We start from the raw sequence: 12,582 nt of genomic DNA, 5'->3' as shown, positions 1-12,582 counted from the left end.
ACCATAGTAATCGAGGAGGACAATGGCAGACTTCCTCGAGGATCCATTGTTCTCTACCCACGGCTCTTCCCTGTGGACCGCCTATTCGTATCCAGCAGACCAGTTCGAAGAAGATCCGCTGTTCGCTCTTCCTTCGACAGAGACAAGGGTGATCAATCGCAGGGATTCTCTCGTTGTGTTTGGAGTAGCAGCAGAAGGAGGAGGAGGAAGTCAGCAAGGAGGGCTTGGATTCGATAGTTACCTCGATCCAGCGCTTCTCGTTCAACCGAACCACCAGCAATTTCTCCACCCTCCTTCCCCCGGATTGCTCCCGGGTCTTTCTTCAGCCGACTCTACCCCTTCGTCCTCTTCTGCTCTACACACTCCGTATGGTCCGTTCGATGCGAGTCCTCCAGTTGGACAAGGAGGGCTCCTCCTGCCCTCTGCTCCGATATCGGAAACGACGACGAACTCAAACTCTCGGTTCGCAAAGCTCCAAGAATCCTACCTCGACCAGCACGACGAACAACACCATCTCGAAGAACAGCAGCTCGATTACCTAGGAGCGGACGAGCAACAGCCACCTTATTCAATCGCAGCTCCTCCTTCGACACCTTCTCGACGAAACAACCCTCCTCCCCCCTCTTCGTCTCAACTCTGGCGTTCCCCTTCTTCTCACTCTGTCAATTCGAGTCCGAGCAAATCTCCGTATCCCCAGCGACCGAAACCTTACGACCGTCCCGCGTTCGACTCGCCTACGAAAGACTTTCATTCTCCGACCAAGACGGTCGTTCGACGGAACCTTCCGATTGCGCTGCAGGACGACGTCAATCTGAGTCCGACAAAGCCGGGAGGAGGACGTAGACCTCGCGCGAACCTCAGTATCGAGGTACCGTCGAAATACGGCCTCCGATCTCGATTGCCAGTCATTGCGGCTTCGCCTCAAGTTCCCTCGACCGATGGCAGCTTCCCAGTAATCACGCCAGAGATGGATGTACCGGATGTCGAATTGACGGAATCGACGCTTCAACAGGTGGAGAATTTGCTGCAAGAATTCGGTCCGCTGGCGAGAAGTGGAAACTTCGATTCGAGCGCAAGTTCTTCAAGCGGTGTCAGCAGTTATGCGCCATCACGGAACCCTTCCTTCTCCTCGGCGTCGTACGATCCTCGCTACAACGTATCTGGAGTTGCGCTTTCGCTCGAAGACATGGCTCAACTCGACGACCCAATCTTGACTGCCGCGTTCGACTCGGTGACCATGCAACAATACCCGGCTTCAGCTCCTCCGCATCAAACATCTTTCAACTTGCCTGAGCCTCCCTCGCCTGCTGGATATCACCTCACGGTCCCAAATTCTCTGCGCACGACCCCTCTCCCAACTCCGTCTCCCAGTTACGTTCACGACTCGTACTCTTCTCAACAACCAGTATTCGAGAACTGGACGCCTTCTTCATACGTCGCTTCACGCAGTAACGCTCCTTTCGGTTCCCACTCTCGCTCGATCTCAGCTCCTCGAACCGCGTATTATCCGACCGAAGACGATTTCGCCTCGCTTCCCTTCCAACCTCCGATCTCGCAGTCTCTCGCTCACACGTACTCGACGCATTCCCTCCCTACGTACTCTCCACCTCACGCAGCAGCAGGACGAGCGAACCCGACATTGCGACGGCGTTCTTCGGTCGCTTCCGGCTCTCCCTCTACTCAATCTCCTTGGTCGCAACCTCCTCCTCGACCTGAACAACCCTTCCATTCGTACTCGTACGGTCCTCCTCCCGCATCTCCTACTTCTTCAGAGCAACCTCTTTCGCCATATCACGATATCCCTCTTCCCTTGCGACCTGCACCTCCTCTTGGTTCGACGGTCGATGTCACACCACCGCCTTCTCCGACAAAAGCAAGGAAGCCGAGAGGTGCGGCATCAGGAAGCGCTACATCGAGTCCTACGAAGACTTCACCGAGGAAGAAACGGGCTGCCGCGAAGACGAAAAACCCTTCAGCCATGTTTGTTAATTTCTCTGCTGCCGATGCTGTAAGTTCGCACTCTTTCTTGCACGTCCGAGTCGAGAGTAACCTGACCAGTCGTCCTTTCCGTGTTTACAGAAAAAGCTCCTGAGCGGAGTCGCTCCTTCTGGAAGTTCCAGAAAGAAACGAGAGGAAGAAGAAGCTGCCGCCGCTGCTGAAGAAGCCGAACTGGAACAAACTTCCGAACCTGTTCCGACGCTCTAACCTCCGAGTATTCGCTCCGTTCGCGCCAACCTTATACCCACATTTCGATTCCCCTTTTCACTTTTCCGTATTCTACACCTACTCAGTTTCTGCATCATCTCATCACGTTTCATTGCCGTAATCCTCTGTACACTCTCTTTCGCTGCTTGTATCGCCTCTTTAGGTCGAACCTCTAGACTCCACTCTTTTTCTTCCTGTGGTCCCGTTCATTCGTTTTGCATTCTTTCCCTCCTTTCTATTCTATCTATTCAGTGCCCCCCTTCGTATCCTCATGCTTTTCATCTATTGTTGTCTTTTCTACATAGTTTTTCGCTACTCGTTTTCAGTTTTCAGTTTTCGTTTTCTTGGTTTGCTCTGCTGGATTTCCGGAGGAATCAATACTTGATTGTTGCTTGTTCGTTCGTTTGGAATAACGACTCGCTCTCGGACTCATTGTCCGTAGTGAGGTTGATCAAATCGCGCTTCGAGAGGATCGAAAAGCGCTTCTCTGTTTCGCTTGGTGTCGGTTCTCCCTCGTCTCAAAGGCTCCCTCCGTGCGAGTTCTTGGGGATAAATTCGTACCAAGAAATCGTCCATCTCCGATTTCAATAGCTCGCCAGTGAAAATGCGAACTTTATCTACCCACTTCAAGAAATCCGTCCGCTTTCTCGTTCTCGTTTGATTCTCCTACCCTAATTCGACATCCGTTTCCATCATCTGCATCTATCCCTTCCCCTGACTCCGATGAACTGCTCTCCGCTTAAAAAAGTCTTTCATGCCCAAATATCGCTAAACCCTCCCGCTTCACTCGCCCCATTCCCTCCATTCCCAGTAGTACCGCTGTCTCCCCAGATATTCGAGCTCCCTCCTCCTGATCTAGCTCCGGAACTTCCTCCGGTGGTGAAGGCTCCAAATTCGGCAAATGGATCGTTTGTCGTCGTTGCGGGCTTCGACGAGGGAGGGGAAGCAGAGGTAGACGAAGGGTTGCCCCAGATCGAGGCGGAGGAGGTGGTGCCGGAGAAGGGATCGTGTGAAGGAGGAGCGGGAGCGGGGGACTGAAGGGAAACGAAAGGCGAAAAGGGAAAATCGAAAACGAGGAAGAATCAGCGCTACGCTTAAAGAGGAGCGAGAGAGGATAGGAGGGCTCACAGAGAAGTTCCCAAAGCCGTTGTTATGAACTGCCGGTACTGGAGGGGGAGCAGAAGAAGTTTGAGTCGTCGAAGTTCCCCATCCTCCCGCACCGCCAAAGCTATTATCATCTCCGAAACTCAACCCGCTCAACCCAGCGTTCAATCCTCCCATTCCACTCGATGTAGAAGACGCTTGTTGCTGTTGTTGTTGTTGATGAGGGACGGCTTGAACTGGTCGAGGAGGAGGAGCTACGGAGAAGAGGGAGAGGATATCGGCTTTCGCGTCTCGTTTGACCGGTGCGGGTGCTGGTGCTGGAGACGGAGCCGAAGGTGTAGGAGCTTGAGAGGGAGGAGCAGGACGGGAAGAGTTGTTGTACGAGGGAGGGGAATCAAAATCGAGATCGAAGAGAGAGTTTGAGGTGGATGCGGCGGGAGGAGCGGCAGAGGATTTCGAGGGAACGGAGGAAGTTGTTCGACGAGAGGAGGAGGACGAAGAGGCAGGAGGAGGAGGGGTAGAGGAGAAGAGATCGACGGAAGGGGAGGAAGAAGCGGATTTGCGAGAGGAGGTCGGAGCAGCTGATGGTGCCGGCACCGAGGACACATCGTCGTTGTTGCCTTCTCCACGCTCGAGGACTGAAGGATCCGCCGGAGGAGGACCCTGACTCGCCCATCGTTTCAATTCGTATTTACTCCTGATGAACGATTCCATCTTGTGTTCCGGAGGTTGATGACCCGGTTTCAGATGGGCTTCCCAGTACAAGTTTGCGCGTTTGTTGCCCCATTTCTGTACGTTTTCAATCTGTTCGGGAGTCCAAGTGTCGAGATCGACAGATTTGATTCGAGTGATGTGAACTCCCATCCCGCGGTGAATACCCGAACAGCGGATACACATGAAGCAGCCGAGGTTCGTAGATGCCCATCGTGGATCTAGTTCGCACAGGGAGGTAGAGGGAGAGAGGTCGACGCGCGAGTGGGGGAAATTGAATCAGCTCCGGCGCTCTGCCTGACGTAAGGGTAGGAAGATGAGCTCACCGTTCCTCTTGCAATCGGCACAAAGCTGTTACGCGAACGCAGCGAGTAGAGGAATCAGCTAAGCTTGATCAAGAGTGAGTGACGAGAATGACAATCTCACCTTGTTCTCCGGTCTCCTGAGCATCCCTTTCAAGATCTCCAAGTGTTTCTGAGTCTCGGCTTTCGACTGGGTATACCGTGCAGACATATTGGCGAGATGTGAGGTAGTGAATCGAATGAAAGAATCGATTCGCGATCTTTGACCTCTTACCGTTCACTCGCCGACTCGAGGGCTCGCTCGTAGCTGCCTGATACAGTGCTCTGCTCTCATGGACGCGTTCCACCGGGCGTTCTCGGCAGCTCGCTCCGCTTTGTGCCATCCCGAGCTCTTTTCCAGATCTCGCTTGGTTCTCCTTCTTAGCGCCGCCTGCTCAAGCGTAGATCGCCCACGTACCTGATACTACTGTCTGCGGTCCGCTGTTCCATGCCTTGTAGCCAGAAGGTCACCTTTCTTCCAATTGCAAGGGAATCCCGTAAGTTTTCCTGTTTTCGCTGTCCTCTGCTTTCCTCTCCTCATGAACAGTTCTCGCTGACACTGTCTATTCGAGCTAGTCTAGTACCATCTCTACTCCGTTCCTCAGCGCTTGCAGAGGTTGTCACCGAGAAAACCGCGACAAGTTCTGGAAACGATGTCCCCTTTTCGCTTCTCCCTCTGTTCGACTCTCTTTCCACTCCTACCTCAGCCTCTCGATGATAACGTACAGAGGGAGCTCTGACGGGTATACGAGACCGGTTCTTCCTCGTTTCATTCGACAATCTCGCCTTTTCGTTCCTCGTTTTCTTTCGAGTGATGTCCCTTGTCTTTCTTTTCTCTCTTCTCTTCCCCGCTTTTCGCAGCTCCTTGCGCAGTCCCCACTCAGTCACACAAAACCGCTTCTCCCGTTTCTCTTCCTTCTTTCTTTCCTCATCACTCCCTCTCCCTCTCGACTTTCTTAAATTCGCCTTACTATACTCCCCGACCTCTACTCTTCTATTCTCTACTCTACTCTCTACCCTCAACTCTGAAGATGCTCTCCTCGACCCTCGTCGTCGCTTCACTTCTCGCTCTCACTCCTCTCGCTCTCGCCGTCCCGACTCCTCTTATCGACTCCTTTGACCCGAGCATTATCGAAGTAGGAGGAGGTGGAGGAGGGATCGATGGAGGTCTCTACGGAGGAGGAGGAGCAAGTCGTGAGTCTCTCTCTTCACACTCACTCTTTCGAGGACTCTTTCGAGGACGAAGTACTGACTTCTCTCGAACGAAAATTCAGTTTACGGAGGTGGACTCGTCGGAGGAGGCGGTCGTCGAATCGCTGCTACCCGTTTCCGCAACAACAAGAACAAAGCTCTCCTCGCCGCCGAACGCAACAACCACCTCAACCTCGACAAGGACACTGAACTCGCGGCGAAGAACTATCGAGAAGCGAACCTCGATTTGTCGAAACTTCGTCAAACTCAAGATTCGAAACTCAACAAGGCGCAACTCGCGGCGATCGCAAAGGAACAAGCACTCAAGAAGAACGTCAACCTTGGAGGAGGACTCTGGAAACGTCAATATGACGAAGCTGGAGAACCTGGAGGTCTCGATATCGGTGAGCTCAGACTCCTTCCCTCTCTCTCGTCGAAGGCTGACTCTCTTTCCGTCTTTCTCCAGGTTCGGATGATTCGTTCGACTCTCCCGACTCTATCGATTCCGACTCTTCTTCCTCTCCTCTGATCGGTTCTGATGCTGCTGTCGACCAAGACGGTCTCGGATTCGGAGGAGGATTCGGAGGTCTCTACGGAGGAGGACTCTCGGGCGGACTCTCGGGAGGAGGAGAAGGAGGACTCGGTGGAATCGGAGGAATCGACATCCTCGACAACAACGAAGCCAACTCGAACGAGAACGACGTCGGTCTCTCGTCGATTGGAGACAACTCGTGCGCCACCGCTTCTCCCGAATTCGATCAATTCGGCGCCGACGACGTCCCGCGACGAAGAAAGTCGATTGACCCTCCGGTCATTCTCTCGAAGCGATCATTCGTCGGAGGCGACTCCTGTGAGTCTCTCACTTCTCTCTCCTTCCTCTCTGTGACTGACTCTCTCGCTATCGCCCAGTCGTTGTTCCTCAGCCTCGCCTCCGCAAAACCCTCGCGTCAAAGAACGCCAAGATCCTCAAACTCGTCGCTCTCGAAAACGCTCGTCGTCGCAAAGCTCTGAACCGTGCTCGAGTCAAGTTCAACACGAAGAAATTCAACGAGCTCAAGTTCAAGAACGACGTTCACTTGAACAAGGACAACAAGGCGGAGGTCGTCGCGTTGAAGGATCGAAAGAATCTCGCAGAGGCGAAATCGAGTAAAATCGGAGGAGGGTTCTTCTAAGATTCTTTTGCTGTAGAATCACTCTCTCTTGTTCCCTTTCTTGTTTTCTAGACTTGTGTAAGCGATTCCTATGCCACCATCTCTTCTACGAGCGAGCGAGACAGAGAGAGAGTAAGCGAACGAGAGGAGACAGATTTCTTTCGACAACTTTGCGACAGTCTGTTCTCGCGTAAAGCTTGTCTCTCCTCGACTCGTCTCTTGCTCAAATGGAGGACTTCTCTCTCTCGCCGTCGTCAGTCTCTCGGTGGCTGAGTCTGAATTCGGAGAGTCGATCTCGTTCTGTCGCTGAGCTCATTTCACTCTGATCTTGCGGAACCGACTTTTCTGCTCTTCCATCGCGCACATCCCTGCTTCACTCTTCACGAGCTACTCCATCGGACGCGAACTTGGAGGCCTCTTTCAGTCGGCATCTGAAGGCCGACGCAACAATTGCAAGAGAATCCGTTTCCTCGGATTCTTCGCCCGAGCTCGGCTCTGGCTCACCTCTAGCCTCCTCTCGCCTTCCCGCCACACGGCGTCCCAGCCGCCATATGCATCGATCTCGCGCGAGCGATCCGATTAGAACAGCATTCGACGAGTCTGGCTTTCTCACTTCGAGCGATACCAGCTTTCGCCTTCAACCCTCGCTCATTCACACGTCGAACGACCCAGCTCGAATTCTTTGCAGTCAATTGCAGCAAGCTCGTTAACCCTACCGTATTCCGAAGAGGCCCGGGCGAGACCTCTTTCCTCTCTACTCGGAAAGACCTGTGACGAGTCATCTTCAATCTCGAGGAACTCGCCGTTTCCAATTCGACTTCGAGCAGAATCGTTTCCTGCCTATGCACACTCGAGCCAGTACTCCAGTCTGGCGATGAAGGACGAGGAGGAACGTTTGACCCCGTCAGATGTCAAGTTTGCGAACCCGCTTTTCCCAACCTTTTCGTCAATCTCAGTGCACCAGTCGGGGTTCGCTGTAGGCGCTGTCGACGCGTCATCTTCGTCGTCGTCTAGTGAGGTAGAGAACCCAGTCGAGAGGGAGTTAGGTTGGGGAGATGACAAAGGTGCTTGGAGGAAGGGGCGAATCGAAGGGCAATGGATCCGGTTAGCAGCTAGGCGACGCAGGGCCGGAAGTGTGATAACCATCTTGGCTATCCTGAAGCTGGCAAGGACGAAGCGAGGGGGGAGGCGTCGCGGTTTGTCTTGATCAACCAGCAGGATTTCGGCTGTCGCGGGAGTCGGCGGAGTCGGACTGGAGTGGGGCGCTATCGGTAGCCTTGATTCCGACAGCTTGAACGCTCCACACAGCGGCAACTTGATCGGAGAAGTGAGTGGTTTTGGTGAGAGAGTTTCTCTGACGCAACCTCTCTCCTGATCTACTCACTCGATAAGCTCGTTTCTGCCCACCGTGAACGTACTCAGTAAACTACTCGCCCCAACCGCCTCCTCTCCCTCTCCCTCTGTTCCTCCTCCTTCCTCTTCTTCCCCCACCACTCCTCCGACGTCCTCTTCCTCAGCTTCGTTCAGGATGCCTCCTCCAACCGCCTGGACTCCCTCTCGCGCACGAATCCAGCTCAAACTCTCAATCCAACGTACCCGAATCCTCGCGACCAAGAAATCTCAACTCGCGAAATCTACTCGTAGGGAAATCGCAAACTTGCTCGATAAGGGTAAGATTGAGAGCGCGAGGATTAAGGTAGAGGGGATCATGCAGGAGGATTTGATGTGCGAGTTGTTGGAGTTGTTGGAATTGTTTTGCGAGGTGTTGTTGGCGAGGTTTGGACTTTTGGAGAATACAAAGTAAGAGCTCACTTCTCCTTCGCTTACTTGCTCGAGACAGGACTCACCCATTTCGTTGCTCGCAGGGAGATTGACCCAGGAGTGACAGAAGCAGTAGCCTCCATCATCCATGCCGCTCCAAGGTGAATCTCGTCCCAAACCCTCCTTTTCCGATTTTTTCCCCTCAATGCTAACTCGAATCCTCCTACAGAACCGAATTGAAAGAGCTCCACGTCTTACGAGAAATGCTCATGTCGAAAGCCGGACGAGACTATTCAATCGCTGCGATTGACAATATCGACGGAATCGTTCCAGGACGAGTGAGCTTTCTTGCTCGAGCTACTTCTATACGTTGACAGGCCCCGACTGACTCGAATTCGGATGTAGATCACGTCGAAGCTGACGGTACAGACTCCACCGACTGAATTAGTCGATTTGTATCTGTATGAGATTGCGAAAGCTGTAAGCATCCCTTCAATCGCCGAAACGCTCTCTCCGGCAATCAACTAACCTATGATCGCGATTGCTAGTACTCAGTGGATTGGAGACCTCAAGGTTTCCCGGATCCCGACAACCCTACTCCTGCTACCGTACGTTCCTCTCTCCCGTTCCCTTCCAAACTCGCAAACTAACCCGTTTCCTCGCCACCGCGTAGACCTCCGAGCCTCCAACGACACCTTCTCGATCCAAACCACCTCCTCATATCGCCCCCTTCGATTCCGATTCGCTCTCGACCGCGCCTCAACCTCCTCAGGTTGATCCGGAGAAAGCGAAAGAGACGGTAATTGTTCGTACGAGTTTACCGAGTCCTGCACTATCAGGACCTCCCCCAGCATCTTCACTGGACGCAGCGACGGAGACAGGAGGGAAGAAGAAGGAGAGTGATGAGGACGCGTTCGAGGCGTTGACGAAAAGGTTCGCGGAATTGAAAAAACGATAAAAGGTTATTTTTGGTAGAGAGACTTTTGGATCGACTGTAGCAGGGTAGCTGTTAGACTCCTCTTCTCTGTGCTGTAGAACTACCTGGAATGATCACAAGCGTCAAGTTGCAAAGTGCGAAAGTCCGACGAGAGATCAAGCTTCTTTTTCACCTCCATCTCGCAACTCTTTCGAGATGTACGGTAGACGTGAGTGAATCTCCAACGCAGTACCAGCAAGGCTCGTAGCGCCCCGTCACGCGTGTTCACTGTACTAACTCTTGATCATCTCCTCTTTCTATCAGCTCCCCCATCCGGACCTCGCGGCCCTACAAGCGGTTACAACCACTACCCACCTCAGCAACCGTCCTCAAGTGGTCCTCGACACGCCGGTCTCGGTAGCTCTTCCTACAATTCACCTCAACCTCATCAGCGACCTTCGAATCTCCCCTCTACTCCTTCTCCCTACGAAACTCCAGCGCAGTCAGGTTCAGGGTTCGGAGAAGGTGCGAACGCGGTTGGGGAGAAGTTTAGTTTGTTCGTGGGGAGTATCGCCGAGGGGATCGAGAATGGTTGGTTGGAGAGAATCCTACAAGTCAGTACTCCCCTTCTCTTGCTCTCTCTTGGCTACCAGCTAGACTATCGTACTGACTGACTGTGTGGTGATGACGTAGGTCGCAGGCCCAATCCTCTCGTTCCGAAGACCTTCGCCTCCATTCGCATTCGTCGAATATTCAGATCCGGAATCCGTCCTCCGCTGTCTCTCCGTCGTGAATGGGACCGTTCTCAAAACCCAGAATGGAGCGGAGAAAGCGTTGTTGGTCAAAGCGGATGAGAAGACGAGAGCTAGATTGGATGAGTATGAGAAAACTAGAGTTTTGAGCGAAGTAAGCGTCTTCTCCTATCTCTTGCGAGTTGAAGTTTGCCTGACTGACTGGAGCTCGTGCGTATGTGTAGAGTACATCCGATTTGACCCTTCAAGCACAGCAAGATCTCTCCTCAATTGTCTCCCGTATCGCTTTAGGAGATTCCGTTCCCCTACCCGGCAGCACTTCCGACCCTTCATCCTCTTCCCTTCCCGCCGCGGGAAAACCCGAATCCGAGTTAACCGAAGCCGAGCGACTCGCTTTACATCTCAAAGATCTCGCGCCGGAAGACCTCCCCGACTCGCAACGAGAAACGACGTTGAGTTCAATCGCGGCGTTCCGGGAACGATCGATGAAGAAACAAACGGAACGGAGGGAATTGGATCGACAGATCGAGGAGAGGAGACAAGGGATGTTGCAGAGGAAAGCTCAGCAACAGGTTAGGAGACCTTCGGGATCAGTTTCGACGACGATGGGGACTCCGACGGGACCGGCGGCGCAGCAGGGAGTAGCGAGACTGGATCCCCAGAGTTTCAATCAACCGATTGGGTTTGTCGCGCAGGAGGGACCGAGTCAGGCAGGACAAGGAGCACCAGAGATTGATGATGCGAGGAGAGAAAGGGAGAGAGCGGAACAAGAGTATCGTCAACAGGAACAAATCTTCAAAGATGTACGTTCACCACTCACTCTCCCCTCGGGAACGACTTGCTGATGCTCCTCGCGATGATAGAGGGAACGTCGGTTTGAACAACGAGAACGAGGTCGGATCCAAGCGTTAGAACGGGAGAAAATGAGGGAAAGATCGATCATTGATCAAGAAGATCGAGAGAGGACGTTCATGGCTGAACGATTAGCGACTTGGGACGACGAACGAGAAGCCGAGAGGGGGAGGGAGGCATTCTACGTTGATCGGTTCGTCTCAATCTTTTCTCTTCAGATTTTTGTTGTACCTTCACGCTGAACGGAGGATGACGAACAGGGTTCGATGGAGAGCTCAACGAAGGGCGATCAGACAAAGGGAAGAAGATTTCGATGCGAGGGATCGAGCGCTCGAAGCTCAACGACTCGCCCAAATCGCTCAACAATCCGATTCGTTCCTCGCTCAACATGCCGATTTGTTCGCCTCCTCCAGCGATCAACCTCAATCATCTGATCAACCTACTGCCTCTGCGGTCAAGGTTAGTTTCGGTGGAAGTGCGAAACCGAAGGAGAAGGAAACTGCTCCGAAGCGACCGACGGTATTGGGAATGGGAGAAGAGGAGGAAGAAGGTAGAAGAAAGCGAGAGTTGATCCCGTTGAGTTACTCGGACGATGAGGATGAGAAACCGAAGAAGGAAGCTGGCGGAGGAGGAGGAGAAAAGGACAAGAAGTTGACGAGGTTGACGGGACGTGAGAAGGAGAAGAGGATCATGGAGATTGAAGATTCGATTCCGAGGGAGAAGGAAAAGTTGTTCGGGTGGGATGTCAAATGGTCTTCTTTGAACGATGTCAGTTTGCTCTCTATACCTCTCTACCGCCTATAACGACTAACGATGACTGACTCTCGTCTCGTGATTGTTCCAGGGCATCATCAAACGAAGGATCGCACCATTCACGACGAAATGCATCGTCGAGTACCTGGGAGCAGAAGAAGTTGAGTTACTCAACGCCGTTCTCGAACATGTTCGCGCTCACAAGCCTGCACAGGATCTAGTTGACGAGTTAGAACCTGTACGTTTTTTTTTGCTCGTCTTTTCCTCACTTATTCTGTACTCGGGTCTGACCGTTCTCGAGATGATCAGGTTCTTGATGAAGAGTCAACTGAGCTCGTCACGAAGATTTGGAAAGTTCTCGTTACAGAAACTGAACTCGCTCATGCTGGATTCTGAAAAAAACGAGGTTGAAAATCGAGATCTATCTTTCTTCCGTGATCTTTTCTTTTGCCCGTGAGCATCCTCTCCCCTTCGTCTCAGTTATCCCCTAATCTACAAGCAACAAATGGAGGTCGGAGGTTGGTTCGGGAAAGTCGAGCAATCAAAGCTGGAAAAAGGAGAGGAAACCCAGGTGTGCACTCCCTTCGTCCTTCTCCTCTTTCTATCGACTGCTATTTCTCGTCTCGATCAAGCAATTCTATCACTGTTGTGAATCAGCAACCACGACGATTTTGCCTATGTGAAGTTGAACGAGAGGAAATCATCTGCGCGCTTAGATCGCGAATTCTTCTTCGTCCGCTTCTGCGCCTTGATTCCTATACCTGCAGAGTCGAGCTGATTCTTCTACAACATGTACAGCGGCGAGTTGGCTATCTGCTCGAGAGTCGACGCAACGTGACACGCCT

General features: G+C 52.7%; 5 protein-coding genes across 5 annotated transcripts; 4 read left to right on the top strand and 1 right to left on the bottom strand.

Annotated features, from left to right (window-relative positions):
- Positions 1-22: 22 nt before the first annotated feature.
- JCM6883_005043 (uncharacterized protein) lies at positions 23-2,205 on the top strand (the record flags this gene model as incomplete). Its single annotated transcript, XM_076631602.1, has 2 exons — positions 23-2,008; positions 2,080-2,205. 2 exons carry the CDS (start codon positions 23-25, stop codon positions 2,203-2,205), a joined length of 2,112 nt encoding a protein of 703 aa, XP_076488419.1.
- Positions 2,206-2,957: 752 nt separating this feature from the next.
- JCM6883_005042 (stromal membrane-associated family protein) lies at positions 2,958-4,533 on the bottom strand (the record flags this gene model as incomplete). Its single annotated transcript, XM_076631601.1, has 4 exons — positions 2,958-3,239; positions 3,334-4,241; positions 4,347-4,371; positions 4,447-4,533. 4 exons carry the CDS (start codon positions 4,531-4,533, stop codon positions 2,958-2,960), a joined length of 1,302 nt encoding a protein of 433 aa, XP_076488418.1.
- Positions 4,534-5,392: 859 nt separating this feature from the next.
- On the top strand, positions 5,393-6,724 carry JCM6883_005041 (uncharacterized protein; the record flags this gene model as incomplete). The annotated part of the gene is made up of 4 exons (XM_076631600.1): positions 5,393-5,555; positions 5,636-5,956; positions 6,019-6,402; positions 6,462-6,724. 4 exons carry the CDS (start codon positions 5,393-5,395, stop codon positions 6,722-6,724), a joined length of 1,131 nt encoding a protein of 376 aa, XP_076488417.1.
- A 1,507-nt stretch (positions 6,725-8,231) lies between these two features.
- Positions 8,232-9,422, top strand: IST1 (Ist1p; the record flags this gene model as incomplete). Its single annotated transcript, XM_076631599.1, has 6 exons — positions 8,232-8,503; positions 8,569-8,625; positions 8,694-8,802; positions 8,870-8,944; positions 9,013-9,072; positions 9,138-9,422. 6 exons carry the CDS (start codon positions 8,232-8,234, stop codon positions 9,420-9,422), a joined length of 858 nt encoding a protein of 285 aa, XP_076488416.1.
- Positions 9,423-9,596: 174 nt separating this feature from the next.
- Positions 9,597-12,133, top strand: SNU71 (Snu71p; the record flags this gene model as incomplete). The annotated part of the gene is made up of 8 exons (XM_076631598.1): positions 9,597-9,609; positions 9,705-9,994; positions 10,074-10,286; positions 10,357-10,935; positions 10,996-11,177; positions 11,245-11,752; positions 11,829-11,975; positions 12,047-12,133. 8 exons carry the CDS (start codon positions 9,597-9,599, stop codon positions 12,131-12,133), a joined length of 2,019 nt encoding a protein of 672 aa, XP_076488415.1.
- Positions 12,134-12,582: the final 449 nt, after the last annotated feature.

The sequence above is a fragment of the Sporobolomyces salmoneus genome (genome assembly GCF_050403485.1).
Source record: "Sporobolomyces salmoneus JCM6883 DNA, S_salmoneus_JCM6883_v1_ctg18, whole genome shotgun sequence".
NCBI lineage: Eukaryota > Fungi > Basidiomycota > Microbotryomycetes > Sporidiobolales > Sporidiobolaceae > Sporobolomyces > Sporobolomyces salmoneus.
Note: the sequence above shows the minus strand (reverse complement) of the source record. Positions and strands in the feature narration are given on the sequence as shown.